The sequence below is a fragment of the Bicyclus anynana genome, chromosome Z, assembly GCF_947172395.1.
Source record: "Bicyclus anynana chromosome Z, ilBicAnyn1.1, whole genome shotgun sequence".
NCBI lineage: Eukaryota > Metazoa > Arthropoda > Insecta > Lepidoptera > Nymphalidae > Bicyclus > Bicyclus anynana.
The window spans coordinates 20,411,334-20,429,762 of record NC_069110.1 but is presented as its reverse complement, the minus strand read 5'-3'; the positions used below and the strand labels follow the sequence as shown (position 1 = coordinate 20,429,762).

The 18,429-nt window shown below is 36.3% G+C and overlaps 1 protein-coding gene across 1 annotated transcript in view; it reads left to right on the top strand.

Annotated features, from left to right (window-relative positions):
* LOC112049389 (glutamate receptor 1-like) overlaps positions 1 to 18,429 on the top strand; it is a 116,253-nt gene that overhangs the window by 54,368 nt on the left and 43,456 nt on the right. The window contains exon 5 of the mRNA XM_024087249.2: positions 16,548 to 16,801. Within this exon, the coding sequence (XP_023943017.1) occupies positions 16,548 to 16,801 (254 nt within the window). The remainder of the gene's footprint in view (positions 1 to 16,547; positions 16,802 to 18,429) is intronic.

Here is an 18,429-nt window from a genome sequence, read left to right as displayed (position 1 = left end):
TCTCTCACTGAAAATTCCATCCGTTCCAGACCAACAAATAGTCAGTCAGAAAAAAATTTTAAAATACCTACCTTGATTATGTTTTAGTATCGTGTGAATAGCTCCCAGCACTAGGAAAAGACCGATTTGAAATCACAGACATGCTATTTAATTTTATTTATATGTACCTATTGATGTTTCATATTATATGAAACATCAATACATCTAAATAAAATTTAAGTGTAGCTTTACTTTTAGGCACAAGAAAAAATACAAAAGAACACAAAAAAGGCGAACTAAACGTAAGTGATCTAAATATCTATTATATTATTAATATTATATTAGTTTTTAGAGAAACTTCAACCCTTCAAACAGTTAATTATAATATACTAACAATGCCGTAATTTAATAAGTTAATCCAAAAATATACATTACCGAAATGAGCATCGCTAATCTGTTTAGATTGTTCAACAAGAAAAACATAAACTCTGCCCTTCCGGCGATTCGGGAAAATGGAAAAGCTTTCTTTTTAATTGCTATTAGTACCGAGTTTCACGAATAATTAAATCTTTACACAAGCGTAATTATCTTTATTAATTTTTGAGCAATTTTGGATAACCTTGGAAAATCTACTTTAGGTGAGAATTCTTTGGTTCAGTTACTATACTAGCAGGGCTTCGTTTTATGTATTTTTGGTAAGGTGTTTTATTTCAGGGGAGTATGATCACAAACACTGGGAGACGCAATATTTTCATATTTTATTGGATGAACTTCGTGAACTCTGACGTGAATACATGTTGCTCAGCTGTGCAAGGCCATTGACCTTTACCACTCGACGAAGATCGTACAAGTCTTTACTCTGGTACAAGCTACAGTTCCAAGTTGATACGTTATAACGACACTTTACACTACTACACTGTAAGATTTATTGAATACTAGCAGACGCCGCGTGGTTTCACCCGCGTGGTTCCCGCAGGTATACGGGGATAAAATATAGCCTATAGCACTATATAATAACCTTTCAAATCGGTTTAGTAGCAGAGCTTAGATGCAAACAAACAAATCTTTTCTTTTTATAATATTAGTATAGAAAATCTCAGACGAATAGAAATGAGAAAAACTAGGTATTCAGAAGTAGGGAAAGTTGTTGGTAGCTTGCTGTCGATACGTATGTAGGTACCTACCTACTCGTGTAGCGATGTTATCGCATTGACATTGTATTCGTAAAGAAGGAGTAACATGTTATAAGTAATATTCTCTAAGGGTTTATTATGCTAAAGGGGTAAAGTTTGTGAGGTTGCAGGGTGGAGGTGCAGGAATCTCTGAATTAATTGAACTGATTTTGTATATTATTTTAGCAATAGCAAACTACATCTATAACCTTTAATTATGGACGTGGAGTCTCACAGGGTACTCGTTGTTTTCGTTTCGTTTTTGTTTCACCTAATTCTCTCCTCTCCCCACGATTGAGCTTAGTAGTCGTAGCTTTTGTTTTAGGTGTAAAACTACCAGCAAGGGAGGAGGTTGCATCTTCCAATGAATTTCCCGTAAATTATCCGTAAGTTTCCCATCAACTAGATCTTTGTGCACTGACTGTCAGTTTTACATTATTAAACTGTTGTCAAAATCATAGACTCCTTTGCCATATCTTGTTAATGTGCTTACTTTAAAAATTTTCATTCGACAATACTAGTGGGTTTCAGTACAAGTTATTTAGCCAGAGCCATCTGATATCGCAAGATAGGCCGGCGATAGCATAATATTGTGTATTCAATATTCATTCGTAGGACGTAGGTAGATACGAATCAAGCGGATGCAATCCAACTGAACGATGTGCAGATGATATCGGCCATTCAGTTTATTCACCGAACTCGAATTGTATGGTATGGACATTTTTCTATTACATTACAACTAAGAACATGTCAGGGAACAAAACAATGTCTTACATCAGTTGAATGTATGCGACGGGCAACAGCAGGCACAGCTTGTGCTAGTTGACACTTTTTTTAAATGTTTTTAAAAAAGCAGACATGGTATTACATGGATCTCACAACTTTTTACAATAGAACAATTGAATTGCGAGAATCGCTATATTTTGCAAGTGTTGATTTTGCTGGCATTTGTTTTTTTATATATTATATAAAAACCAGCAAAAACAACAAAAATAACACTTGCAAAATATAGCAATTCTCGCAACTCAATTGTTCTATCGTAAAACAGTTGTGAGATATAATTATAAATTGTATAATCCAATATATTTATAATTATAAACTGTATAATCCAATATGTTTTTATTATAAACAATAATAATACTTCTCAATAGCTCAACGGTAAAGTGAGCGGATTTATTACAGAGAGGTCGTAGTTCGATTCCCAACCGCTGCACTATTAGTCACTCTTGACACTTCTTTTCTCGTCTTTCACAACCGCTGGACTATTGTATTAGTCACTCCTGACAGTTTTTTCCGACTAATTGGAGGGAAATGAGAATATTGTCATATCTAAAGTTATATGGCAAATGCTCTTTAAAAAAAACCGGTAGGTACGTACTAGCATTTTGGAGGGTATCCTCAACATTATCCCTCGCATCAACATAATACAATACATTTACGCATTACAGAAATCTCTCCGTGGCTGAAAGGCAAAGTATTCCTTTCGTTGCCTTTGTAGATTTTCGATTAAAGGACGTTCACGTATGATAATAAGAAGAGCATTTTCTCCACGCTATCCGCTGGAATTCAATTTATTTAATACTAGTGGACGCCCGCGTTTTTGTCCGCGGAAAAGTCGCATTGCGTTTTCGAAAGATAAAATGGGGTATAGTAACCTATCTTTAAAAGATAGATTTGTAGGTATACGCTATTGTGAAATTGTTTGTAGATCCATAAAGAGAAATTTCCCAACTTCAATTGTCAGATTGTAAAATACGTTAGTATATTTGGTAGATTTTATTATACCAAAAAATAACACGTTAAATTATAATCAGTATGTTCAGTTCACAATATGAGGGTAGATTATAATATCACGAGTGAGATTATAAACTAACGTGTTTTACAGTTTAACGGTAACATAATTATATAGATATTAGATAAATATTAATATTTTACCTATTTCAGAGTTGAATCGATTTTAATGATATACTGATGGTGGGAGAGTTCTATATCTTCATTTATTTAGATTGCCACGTAGGCAAACCCGTAGATGTCTACTTGTTAAACAACAAATGTGAAAACATCTTAAGCCTAAAAACGCAGATTTATGAACATTCTACTTTTTTTGGCTTTTGTTCAGGAAGCTCTTTCATTTTGCTGCAAAAAAAGTAAAGTAAAAATACAGGATTATAGGATTACCTAATGCATCTTACGCATTCTAAATATTTAGATTTAAATGGTGAAAACATTTTAACTCCCTCTTATTCTACCGTATTTTTGAGCTTATCTGACTGCAGCCAAAATTTTATTTTTAAAATAGATAAAAGCATGTTTTCGGACTTATTATAATAGTAGCAGACTCTCGCGACTACGTTCGTGTGAAACTCTGTTTAACACGAATTCCACGGGAACCGTGACTTTTCCGGGATAAAAAGTATTCTATATGTTAATCAAATAAAATATTACCATTCGATTTGCAAGCCGCAGTAAGGAGGAACAAACATAGTTACACACACACTTTCACACTTAAACTTTCGCCTTTATAATATTATGATTAGGGTAGGGTAGGGGTAGGGGTAGGGTAGGGTGGAAGTAGAGAAGAAGTGCACATTAGTCAAAGCGAAGCTTGACCGGGAAATATAATATGTATTCGGAACTGGAAACATAACAATTATAAACATAACATACCTACTAACTCTAAATTAGCCGTAGAGTGGGTGCGCTATGAGCTTTTTGCCGCACTGATATTTGAGCTTTTTGCCGCACTGATAAAAAAACATTAATAATTTTTAAATCAATCGTTCGTTAAGTTTGCGTCTTTAGATTCCCACGTAGGCAAACCCGTTTTAGTAGCCCCTATATTACTTCACAACTTGTGCTGAAAAATACCATAAGTGCATGAGCGGCCACTGGAGGAGGAAATTCTTACTTACCAGGTGACGCGCGGCGGCAAATTGCTAAGCACCCACTCAAGTAGGTAAAAATTGCGTTACATATTTTATGTTTCAAAACAATGATATTAAATACTGTTAGATGTATTACTAGCGCATGGAAAATGAGGCGCCCAAAAGAGGAAATTTATACACAACTCAATGTTAGTTGTGATCAAAAACTAACGTTATTTAAACAAATAATACCTAAATATCGTCTACAATGTTGAGTTGTGTGTTCATGCAGGAAGTGTAAAAACTATATATTCATAAAATAATGAAATTAAAGACAAAATTATGCATGTGTGCGCTCAGTGTTGTAGTCTATTACTCTATTACTCTACGGTAACGAATAAACATCGTGAAAGAGTAAAAAAAATCACTCAACTAAAATATTTAGTGTTTTACAAATCGCCGGGTATGATACATCCGATGCCATTTTTTTAATAAATAATATGTACGAAATAAAAAATTGCCTCCCCTTTTGTGGAAGTCGGTTAAAAATCAAAAGGAAAATCATTGAAGAAATACCTGTGGCCTAAAGGAATTAAAGTGCATTAGACTCGACGTTAATTGGATTTACATTGAAAATATTAACATTTCACCGGGCAACGGAAACGGGACGGGCTTTTTCATTTGAAAGACCTCAAATTGTTATTGGATTAAGAAGTCTTTGGAACTGTTTATGGAGATTCACTAACCGCAGAATTTATAATATTTTATCAAGGTTTTGTGACAAGCGATGTAAACGACTATCATCTTCAACTTTAAATACATTTCTAAAGATGAAGAGTTGAGACTCGATTATGCATTTGTTGCATTTACTCGTAGTATCCTAAATAATCATCAGCAATAACAGCCCAGGCCAACGCTGCGGGAACCATGTATTTTATCGGGATAAAAAGTACTCAATATATCCTCCGTAATAATTATCTTTTGTCCCAATGAAAATCCCATTAAAATCGGTTCAACCGTTTCAGATATTAGTCCGGACAAATAAAAAGATAGACAGACAAACAGACGCGTCAATTTTATTTACATATATTTATTATTCAATTGAATATAGGTAAATAAGTAAGAAGTAAAAACTTTTTCATCACGTTCCATACAATTGTATTATGCGGTTAGGTGAACAGAAATGTGTTTCTATTCGGTTTTCGAGTTAATTTTACGCCAATTAGGTTTTCTGCAAGACTTCATATATTTGTCCATATATAAATGTACTAGAAATTGCTTCCGATTCTGGCTGCGTAATTATGTATTTCGAGTGTATTTTGTGTGTTAAATAATGGGCCAGCACAGCAGGAAAATATTTTAACATTGTTTTAGGTGATACAGTGAAAAGCGTGTGACATCAAAAACCGTTTAAATAGCAGAAAACTGAACTGAACAGTGTATTCTTATCAATGATTTTCAAGGAAACTGACCCGCAACGGTCTAATACAAAGCGTTTTAATATTTTCCCTAAATAATTTGAAAAATCACCAAGCGTCAGAAGGAGAGTATTGTTCTCGAGCGTATATACGTGTTTACATGTCTATTTGTTTGGCACGCTCTACATCCTAAACAGCTGAACGGATTTAGACATTTATGAGGCATCATTGACTTCGTCAAAAAAGTGATAGTGACATTACACTATCACACTAACATTATAAAGGCGAAAGTTTGTGTGTACGTGTGGAAATATGTTTGTTCCTCTTTTACGTTGCGGCTACTGAAGCGATTTGGCAGAATTTTTTAATGGAAATAGATTTAAGTCTGGATTAACACATAGGCTACTTTTCATCCAGGAAAAATCCATGGTTCCCGCGGGATTTGTGAAAAACTGAATTCCACGCGAAGTCCGCTAGTTGACTATTAAAATTGTCAAATAGCACCCGTAACTGAAATGAAGGGTGGGGTGGGTTTGTTTTTTTAGTTTATTTATTTATTAGTGGTAAGAAATAAAGTACCTATAGATAGATAATTTTCACAATGACACATTACAAATAGGTTGCCTAATTAAATTGCGGCACACAAAATAACACAAGACACACAAAATATAGGAAACCGTGAACTAGAACAAAGACAATTTAATACAGTTAAATTAAGCATAAAATAAGCTTTTATTTGACATATCAGATGACTAAATAATTAATAAAGGGAATTTATACAACATTAATTAACTGTTTATATCTTGGCACCCCTCAATTTGCAGTGTGAAAGCAGGAAACCTTTACGTTTTCAATTATGTTGAGTACATTCTTATAACTAGTGTATGAAGGACACGAATATGTACATAACGTAACGGCATACACTTTTCCGGCGAAGGTACAGAATCCGAACAAGGGTTTAAAATTAATGAAATTTCATCCCTCCCGCTCGGCATCAAGTATCTACGCAGCGAGAAACATCGAAATGTGAATTTATTGAAAATTACCTTCCCATTGATATTTACGCTCCGTTGTAAATTGTATCAAGCGAGGGATGGAGTGGGTATCGAATGCTTTCTATTGGAAATAAAGGGAGCCTTGACTTAATCAATCGTATAACTCTCTAAGACCTACACTGCAATCATCATTCGTTGATTAAGTAGGTAAAGTTGTTATGAATTGAAATTGAAATTCATATTTGTATAGCATTGAGCTGTTATCCAGATCATTTCAACCTGCCTCTCTTTGAGAAATTTTCACAGATAAAAATCCGGGTTGGGGGTATGGGGTACCTCGAGGCAATGTCTCCTTGCCCGGATAAGGCGTGGGAGATCTTGTTCCCCCGGTCATGTTCTTCCAGCTCCTTTCGGGGTTAAGGCCGTTCGGCCTAAGTAGTTGATGTCATCAATGTGCCCCGCGCAGACTGGAATTACTCACCCACAATGACATCTACCACCACATCAACACATCAATGATGATGGTCTTCTTCGGCTCGTGATGACGGGTCGAGAGTACGGGCCTCGAGGCTTTGCCTTCTCGTCCCAGTGCGTCGCGGGGGACCTTGCTCCCCCGTTTGTCTCCTCCAACCCCTCCAGGGATTGAGGCCTAGGGGTTTTTATGGGGTGGACTCCGATCTCGCTATACTGCGCTTTGCTGATTTCTAAGCTGCCAACAGCGCTTTATGTTTTTGGCAATTATAATGAATTAAGTTAAGGCAATGGTTTCCCATTTACCATAGGTGCGTTATCTACTTGTTAAACATTTTTACATTCAAGTCGAGCCATCGACAAGAAGTGCACGAAAACCATTTAGGTAGATATTATTTTTGTTGAAATCATTTACGAGTTATCTAAACAGTCTATACACTTCCTGAGTTTGTAGGGGATAAACTCTGGATCTACGGAACCGATTTAGAAATTTCTTTTACCAATAGAAAGCCACGTTATTTGTGAGTGGCATAGGCTATATTTTATTCCCACTCGTATTCTCATTGGAATTGTAACGACGTTGGTGAAACTGCAAGGCGTCTGCTATAACTAGGTATAATAGGTACTGTTCTAACATTGATGTACAATTAATTGTTAAATATTCTTTCTCACATGTGATTCCATTTAAAAGTTACGTTTAGAACAATAGGTTTGTTGACTCATATCAAATTTAATATAAACAATATTAATTTCGTTAAACAATATTAAGTTATCGTATAAAATAAAGGATTTCATATTGAAAGCGCGCATTTTCAAAGACAGCTGACAACCAATGTCAATTAGTGAACTATGCATTTGTAAAGCTGAATCAGTATGAAAATAATGAAATCAGCTTATTTCTCTGTTGGCCGATATTATTTTGTATAACATTAAAATTGAGTAATATAGTAAAAAATACAACATTTTTAGTAGTTACATTTTTCATTTCTGTATCGTTCTGAAGAGTGGACCCAATTTCGAACTTGTCCTTTTTTTAACTTAACGCACCATCGGTTTATAAAAAGTAAGGTCCATTGAAAACGCAATTGTATATTATGTACATTTATATATCGGTCAATCATTGAGGCTGATTGGACCACAATTCCCCAGTGATTGTAATTTATAAGCATTTAGAATCATGGCTTTATAAAATTGTGCAGCTCAAAGCTGCCAATTCTGGAAATAATCGAAGTGTACTTATCAAAAATTGCGAAATTTAAATAATTACAGCTCATTTCATGACAGACGCATGGTGTAGTGGGGAGGGACTCTGTTTTCTGCAGCCTCGGCTAAGGATTCGATTCCCATAACTGAAAAATTTGCGTAGGTGTACTATACTTATAATCTAACACTTATAATAATATTGTAGGGGTAGGGTAGGGTAGGGGTAGGGTACGGGTGGGGTAGGGGTAGGGTAGGGATACGGTAGGGGTAGGGCTCATAACACAGGCTACTTTAGGGCTAGTTAGTGATGTGTGTATTAAAATTTAAATTGTATGTCAGTGGGAGTTCTTACTTAGGACTAGCAGACGCCCCGTGGTTTTACGCGCGTTGTTCTCGTTTTGATAAGAATACGGGAATAAAATATATCCTATGACTCACAGATTTGTTTAAATCGGTTTTGTAGTTCCAGTGATACCTCCTACAATACCACGTAATTTACCTCTTTATTATAATTATGTTTAGGTCTTAAAGTATAGATTTATGTTAAAAGTTATTAGCGTCTTAATAAAAATTATCGAATATTTTCACCCGTCATTGCTAACTTCATAATATAAATGTATATATCAGAATTATGCGGTTTAACCCGCGTTGATCCCATTTCCTTGGGAAATAAGGGGTTAAAATATTGCGTATGACGCTCACAAATAACTTGACTTTCTATTGATACAAGAATTTTCAAAATCGGTCCAGTAGATCTAGAGATTATGCCTTATAAACTTAACCTCTTTTAATATTATGTATAGATTTACGATATTTATGAATTGCATGCCACATCAACTATGCAAGTGTAAAGAGCTTGTCAGATATGTCATTATAGACTTTGTAGAACGATACCACAGGCTGCCGTCGGCGTCATCAAAGAGATGTTAATTCCCCCATCGTGGTAAAATTACACTTATATAATAAGTTTCGTGTTAAATTAGATTTAACTTGTGTTCAGTGACTAAATCTTATGACAAATCTTGTGCTGATATACAAACAGATTCACAGGTACGTTTTTTAACCGACTTCAAAAAGGAGGAGGTTCTCAATTCGGTCGGTATTTTTTTTTTTTTATGTATGTACGCCTGGACCGATTTCAAAAATTCTTTTTTTGTTTGAAACGGTATAGTCCCCATTTGGTCCCATTGCCATCATGTCAAGATCTGATGATGGAATCCTGGAGAAATTGAGGGGAACTTTCGAAAATTATATGGGTGTCTAGTGTGTTCGTATACTTTTCCATTTAGTACTTTTAAGCACTACAATTTCATGAAGGTTTAAAATCGATCTGATGATGGAGCCATAAAACAGACGAGGGAACTCCTCGGCGATTTATAGCAGTTACCTTGTGTTTGGGCTTGATTAATTTGTATTAATGAGAACTTCTGCAAAATCTAAATCTAAAAGATATTCTCACATGACTTGACTTAATACATCACCGGCTTAGCACCGCCTTCATACTGATCAGCAGGTAGAACATATTATGATGTTATATTTCACTTTTTAATTTAGTGGGTACGTTTTTAGGTTTTGAAGTCGGTTGTATTTTTTTTATTAAAATTTTATTTTTTGTTTAAATGTTAGCCCTTGACTACAATCTTACCTGATGGTAAGTGATGATGCAATCTAAGATGGAAGCGGGCTAAATGTTAGGAGAACGGCAAAATCCACACCCCTTTCGATTTATACACGACAAGGAATGCTAAACGTAGGTACGTCTTTGTCGGAAGGGTGGTAACTAGCCACGGCCAAAGCCTCCCACCAGTCAGACCTGTAAGTCCACTGCGCATACGACTGCGTCACGGAGGCCTTCATCCTTGAAAACTTTTGTTTAAATTTATTGAAGATTTTTAGAAGAAATGACGTCATGACGTTTTATCAAGCGTATTTTACATCTCATTCACACCAGTCAGCAACCCCAAGCGAGCGAGCAAGCCGCAAGCCGCGCCTTAGCGATCGAAAAGCTTTTAATACCCGCCTCCGCGAACACTGTAATAATTACAGGCATTTAATAAGTTTCACGTTTAATAAAACTTTACGTACACGGAGCGAGGTGATTACGGCAATCGACATTTTACTTACTAACGTACAAACTTTATATATTATGTACGTGTAATGGTGTCTTTAAGTGTTCTAGCAACAATCAAATCTTAAAGTTGTACCTATTATTATTCATATAATATTCATCATTAACAACCCATATTCGGCTCACTGCTGAGCTCGAGTACCCACTCGGAATGAGAGGAGTTAGGCCAATAGTCCACCACGCTGGCCCAATGTGGATTGGCAGACTGCACACACGCATGAATTAAGAAATTTCTGTGGTATGCTGGTTTCCTCATGATGTTTTCCTTCATCGTTTGAGACATGTGTCAATAAAACAAAATAACTATAATTATAAAAAAAGATTAGTAAGAATATCTATTTAAATAGGCAAATTTTCGCATGACTCGTTTTCCAATATTCACAACAGCTGAATTAACAAAAATAAAAAGTAACAAATTGTATTCCAACAATTCGCTGTCGATTGGCAAGCTTTTACAATTTTATACGTAAAATAAGCTGAATAACTGAAGTGAGACTTTTAATTAGCATTCAGTTGCTTTAGACGTATTAACTATGCAGCTCTATTCGTGTGGAAAATCCGTTGTTCAACCTACTACCCAAACAAGTGGTGTTAATAAGTTTGTCCACTGTCTGCTCGACCGTACACACGATTCGAACGAACGCCATTCCCATCGAAGGCAGATATCATATCCACTAGTCTATCACGTCTCCAAAAACGTCGGAAAAGCGTTGTTTAGATAATGTGATCATGAAAATAAGAAATCTTTGATTGATTTGATGCAAAATGACCTAATCAAATTCATTTCGTAGAAATAACTATGTTCGATGATTAAAAAAACAAAAATATGATGAATAATGATGTAGTAAAAAAATCCCAGCTGCAGGCTTATTATGTCGGTGTACCGTTCAAATAATAAGTCACTACATCGTTTTTCATCGTATTTTCGTAATTGTGATCATCTGACATAGTTATTTCAACGAATTGATCCTCACTATGTAATTTTACATCAAATGGCGGTGTTTTTTGTTTTACAATCATCTAACATGATTCTTTCAACGAAAATACGTAAATAACGGTTTTTTGACGAAATAATCTTACTACTTGCTACTGCCGCTTCTATAGCACTGCCACTTTACGTAAAATGAAGATACATAAGTCATTTCATTGCAAATACTATGTTAGGTTATTGCATTAACGAAAATACGATGAAAAACGATGTAGTGACTCATTATTTGTATGGTACACCGCGATATATAATAACCCTGATGACTTCTTCGACCGGTATAGAAATCATTGTTCGGGTATCATAAGACATCTGGGGTCGATAGTCTGCGATCACCTTTACCGCAATACAAAACAGCTTAGACGACGAGACAAATGTGCGGGTTTCGCGGCGAAAGTTTCCGGCGTTAGACTATTTGGTACATGTGACACGAACCCTTTACCCCTGAGGTTTGTGCCTCGACTAATGGCGTGACGTCAACTGGACGATATCAATTATAATACTTGCTAAAATATTCGTCAAACTACTGAACTGTATGATTCGTATGATAATATACTCATTTACCTATGTACGTTAACTATATATATATATATATATAACGGGGAATGACTAAATTCCACTTCTGATTTTCGTAGGTATACTCAATCACACGGGCTGAGTATCGGGATATTATGGTATGTCTGGATTAGGTTCTACGCTTTACGTCAATGATGGCAAAATACACAAAGTACCGCTATCGATCATTACCGGAACGACCGCTTAACTTACGAATACAGTTCTACCCTCTAACTACTATAGTGATCAAGTATAGCGCAGATACTATCAGATGTAAATCAGGATTAACTATCGTTTAGCACGGAATCAGCCACCATGCATCTCGGACTTGCAACTGATTCCAGTAGGATTGAGGGGCCCCTTTACTACATGTTAACGCTCCCCTTCTCCGCTCGTGTTGGCTCCCAACCAAGTAACTAACCATGCAATAGCCCCACTATTCGGATAACTGACTCACCCAACTATCTCAGTCACTGCTAAACTGACTAGATCCAGCTCAAGTGTTAAACCACGTTCAACTAAATAAACTTGAGAACTACGCTCGCTCTGGCCGAGATCGTCAAGTCAACTGACAGATGATGTCCACAGACAAACAACTGACTGATACGTTTCTAACAGATATTGCTATCAAATTAGTTACTCTTATTAATGTAAGATGGCGCTATTATTATCTAACTCTCCGACATATATATAAATGGATCCATATATCCCTTGGGTAGGGGTAGGGTAAGGGTAATTGAAAGTTTACATCGAGTTTTATATGGACGAAGTCACGAGCGTTCGCTGATCTAATATATAAAACTCTCATGTCACAATGTCCGTTCCCAAACTACTCGAAATTTTTTTTGCATATTCAGTATGTCTGAGAATCGGCTATCTATTTTTCAAACCCCTAAGTGATAAGAATTGTCCACCCTAACATATTTTTCTATAGGTAAGTAATACTACTGGCAGGTGTAGGGTAGAGGTAGTATCGGGTTGGGGTACGCTTGGGTATGTAGGTGTAGGGTGGGAGTAGAATAAGACAGGGGTAGTGAATGAGTCAAAGCGAAGCTGACCGGGTTCGCTAGTTTATTGTATAAATACACCCAGACACTGGAAAACACCCATGCTCATCATACAAATGTTTTTCAGTTGTGGGAATCGAACCCACGGCCGTGAATGCAGAAGACAGAGTCGCATTGCTAAGTGGGTAGTACCCACTTAGCAATGCGACGTCAGAATATAGTTATTGCACGCCACCTGATCCGCTGGTTAAAAATAAATCACGTTCTTAATAATATTATCATGTGTATATCCTAGATAGAAGACTCTAATCCCTTCTCGGTCGGGTGTGAATTTTGAAATTACTTTTGTACATATTAAATTAAAAACTTCAATAAGCTGTAGTGTGGTGTTGCGTACAATTTTATTAGCTTTGGGCGGGAGTAAAATCCAATATGAATACTTCGGCGTTGTAAAATATTTACGGTGTTAAATTACTTATGGTCATCATAATCTGTGACTACTTATAAAATCGAAATCAATAAAAAATGTATTGATTTCGATTTTATAAGTACAATAGCCGGATCCGATAGTAGGATTTATTTATTTTTAATTATTCTATTTACTCGTAATTAAGTACATGAAATTAAGCCTCATCATAGTGCAACTTTTCACTTGAGTGCATTTTATGAAATTAAATACCACGTGTCTCAAACGGCGAAGGAAAAACATCGCGAGGAAACCTGCATACCAGAGATTTTTGTAGTTATATTTTAAGATTGTACCTAAATAAATTTGTCAATTAATAGTTTTGGCAGATTACAATTAGTACATTAAATTTTAGGTTAATCAAAATTTAAAATTTAAACTTTTTAAACAACGTATTTTTCTTACTTTTAATATTCATTCAGTAGGTGTCTATCTATCTGACAAGAGCAATGCACTGGCGTTTGAAATAGACTAGCTGGACAAACCATGGAATCGCAGTGAGCCGTAGTTTACAGGTGACCCAGTTACTTGATGTTCAGATATCTGCGCGTCCCGTACAAAAGGTGTTTGGACGGACAGACAGACGGACGGCCAGCGATAGGATCCTATAGTTTATTTTTTTCCTTTTATGGTATAAAATCAATACATGCAAATCAAATATAAATGTCTGACTGTGATTTAAAAATTACTGTGTTTTGTCAATAATAGAATAATCTTTGGAACGGCTGAACCGATTTTAAGAGGAGTTTATGGAGCAACATATAGGCTACTATTTATCTCAAAAACATCCACGGTTCCCACGGGATTATTAAAAGAATTTCGCGTAGGCAATGCGTTCTAAAATAAAAACAATCATCATTAAGTTCCTATTCCCAGGTTTCTAAAACTACATAGGAGCTTGCAATAGCAAGACATAACTTATTTTATCACTTTATCAATAAAGTTCGTAAGGTGGGTACGGTAGCCTTTAATGGAGTTTGAACTTAGGGTATGGGGATTGGAGACAAGAGTCCTCACCAGTTTGACGGCCGCCGTGGCGCTGTGGTATGCGCGGTGGATTTACAAGACGGAGATCTTGATTGACAATGTCAAGATGTTTTTTTTTAAATATATTCCTTACAAGTTAGCCCTTGACTACAATCTCACCTGATGGTAAGTGATGATGCAATCTAAGATGGAAGCTAACTAACTTTTTAGGAGGAGGATGAAAATCCACACCCCTTTCGGTTTCTACACGACATCGTACCGGGACGCAAAACCGCTTGGCGGTACGTCTTTGTCGGTAGGGTGGTAACTAGCCACGGCCGAAGCCTCCCACCAGCCAGACCTGAACCAATTAAGAGAACCTCAATCTGCCCAGCCGGCGATCGAACCCAGGACCTCCGTCGTGTAAATCCACCGCGCATACCACTGCGCTACGGAGGCCGCCAAATGTGGCCGGAGATGTGTGTTCAGAAAGTGAGAAAGCTATGTATACACAGTATATTTCACCCCTTCTCAACCCCTTTAGACTTCAGAAATACTGACAGACAGACAAATAATAAAAATATATATTTTTGGCGTCAGTAGCGAAAAATGCCCTCCAACAGTTTTTTTAATATAACTTCAATGTTCTTCAACAGACTTAGAACAAAGTAGTAGTAGTACTTAGAACAAAACTTCAATAGTTTTGTTCTAAGTACTAGCGGACGCCCGCGACTTTGTCCGCGTGCAAGTCAATATAAACTTTCAAACCCTATCTCACCACTTTAATGGTTGAATTTTAAAAATTCTTTATAAACGTTATTTCTTATTTTTTTATGATTTATGAACACATTTTTTAAACTGGAACTCTAAAAATGAAGGACTTTCCATACAAACTTTCAACCCCTTTTTTACCCCTTTGGGGTAGAATTGATCAAAATCCTTTCTTAACGGATGCCTACGTCATAACATCTACCTGCATGCCAAATTTTAGCCCTATCCGTCCAGTGGTTTTTGCTCTGCGTTGATAGATCACTCTGTCAGTCACCTTTGAGTTATATATTTTAGATAGATAGGTTGCGGGATCATAGGCTGACAAACCTTTTTTCATAAAATTAGGTAGTCTGGCTACTGCAGGCTCTCTTTCTACAACGACATGACAGAGTTCGTATGTGAACAACCTAATTTTAATCCCAAGTTTGCGAACTAGGTACATCTAGTTCTGGAAATTTGTAAGCCCATGCTTCGGATCACCTTTGAATTAAAGTTCAGGAATCGATTGAGTCTCGAAGCATGAGCATTGGTTATTTGGAAATCGTTAGAACATTACAATAGGTATGCTGATTTTGGAACAATCGTTTTTGGAATGTCACGTGACATATAAACTAGAAAAGTAAGAATGTTTTTAGACATCTATCTATTCATGTTATAAAATCGTAAAAAGAACCTAATTATTACGAACATTGTATTTTATACTGTGCTAAAACTCCTTTGCTCTGATAATTTTTTCTTATTAGCGTATATCCCGCGGTTTTATTCGCGTAAATGTCGTTTTCGTAAGACAACATGAATAAATGTAACGCGATAACGTAGCTTTCCACTGGCGTATGTTTCAAAATTAGTCTAGTAGTGTTGGAGTATTTTCATCAAAAAAATATTCCTTTTCCTCTGAAGATACACTCCAAAAAAAGTGTAACTGACAACATAGTACACATCAGTGTGTAGAAAATAGTATTTCTCAAAATCAGTGCGCCTCAAAAACAGTTATGGGAAGCACTGATAAGCTAAGTGTTTACAAGCCATTTAGAGTCGTTGGGATGTTTTTGTCTACACTTACATACCGATAAATTGCCTTTGGGTATTCTTTCACAAAACGTAGCACAAGGAGTGGCGAAGGCACGTGTATCCGACACGTTAAATAAAAAAACTAATTTCTGTATTTTTCTCAAAAATTTAGATACAGTAGTTTCGGAGAAAAAGAACATGGCCAATTTTCGTCTATTTGCTTAAAAAACTTAAAAGGTATTTTATTTTAATTCCAAAAAAAATATTTTTAAAATCCTCTTATTTGATGTATCACACAATGAAGTGTGTAAAAGTTTTTTTTTTTTTCAACTTTCGATCTTACCCCCTATTTTCAAATTTTACCTATTCGCAATAAATCCCTGTATTTGGGTCACATCAATTGATATGTGTACCAAATTTTAACTGGATTTGTTTGGTATATTCGGAGAAAACAGACAGACATTAAAATGTTCGCGAGTGAGATTATAAGGGTTCCGTTTTTGTACTACGTTCGGAACCCTAAAAATAATAAAAAAATTAAATTTATTGTCACTAGGTCTACTCCGGCTTCAGCAACTCTACCAAACGATGCAGCCCGGGCAGACCGCCTTCAAGATAACTTTGGTAAAACGCATCTACAATGCGACAGACACCATTGACTTCCTCCTGGCTCTAGAGAAGGACGACCGGTGGAGCATCAAGCATATCGTGCTCGACTGTAACGCGAAGAATGCTAAAACCATTCTGGTGGAACACGTCAGGAATGTACACTTGGGTAGACGGACCTACCATTATATTTTGAGTGGACTGGTAAGTTAATAGGATTTACAAATCATTGTAAGCTTTCGTGACTGCTTCGATGCTCCGGTGAGCCTAGGTTTGGATCACGAGGTCCTGGGTTCCTGGGACCTATAAGGTACTCATTATGACGGCGTAGTGGTAGGCGCGGTGGATTTACAAGATGGAGAGATCCTGAGTTAAATCCCTGGCTGGGCTGGCTGGGAGGCTTCAGCTATGGCTAGTTACCATCCTACCGGCAAATATGTACCGCTAATCGATTTATTGTTCCGGTACCATGTCGTGTAGAAACCGAAAGGGGTGTGGATGTTCATCCTACCTAACAAGTTAGCCCGCTTCCATAATCACTTATTATCAGGTGAGATTGTAGTCAAGGGCTGACTTGTAAAGAATCAAATGAAATACTGAGTTTTTATTTCAGTTAACATTCTCAGCCCGGAGATGGTGGCTTTACACCCCCTTGACTATGGGAGTACGTTAATAGTCCCATAGATGTCAGTCGTTATCTATTACCATCTGATAGTGATCGTTAATGAATTTAACCTAAAAATCCTAAGCCGGCCACCTCGCATAGGAGCAGCGTGGTGGGTCAAAGCTCCATATCCCCTCTCCTGTCATTGGGCCGTGGTAATAATGACAAATCTTCATAGCTCCAACGCAAAATCCATACTTCCATACATACTTATAGTTTGTTACCTCTCCACTTTTAAATATCGAAAAAAAAATTTTTTTTTTTAAAGGCTTAGTTTATAAGCACTTTTGAAACGTCAAGTTTGACTATTTGTAAAGACTTCCACCCGTTTGGAAGGCAGCTTCTGCTGAACATTAACAAGAGATTTAAAAATTAATAAAATTGAAAATTTTAAAAAGCCCCCCGATGTCATGAAATTATTAATTACACTCTCGATCAAGTCATCAATATTCTCTTTCAGTGCGCTTTCATTTGAGACCCCAATCGAGTATATTTGCAGACATTCGGTTGTTCTTCCCCCCTCACCCTTCGGTTGTTCAACCCCCACAACTTTCAACCGATTTTCATCATACATGTCTAAGAACACTCGTCCGTAAGTCACCTTTAATACAAAAAAACTCATTATTATAAGGTACTATTGAGTACTTCCACAAAATTTGAACTCTCAATATTGGCAGATACCTACGAGCAACCCAAAATTTTGGAATTACTGAACCAGCAAGTCTGATAGAGTAATGTCGAACTAAAAGTGTTCATTTCGTACAATAAAAGTACCTTAGTATTTTATTACCTATTTGGCCCTGATCTTTGTAAAAAAAAAATAATTAATTGAATTATATCGATAGGTAGTAGGTAGATAGTAGTCAACAACTCCAAACATTAACTTTACGCTATGTTCACTTAATTTTTGTTTACAACAAAGCAAAATAATACTTAAATAAATAAGTATTTATAAAATACGAGCAGCTTGTCCGCACCCAATAAATATTTGTTACGTTCATTACATTGTTAAACGTAAAATTCTTCAGAAAAATTGCTAAGAAGATAAATGAACTATGCAGTTTAGACTTAGTAGTTGAGTCACGTTGTTGAAAGGTAGTGGCAAGGAAGGGCGAGGTTACAAAACAAGCGACTTAGCGATAAACTAAAAGCGGTGCAAATATATATG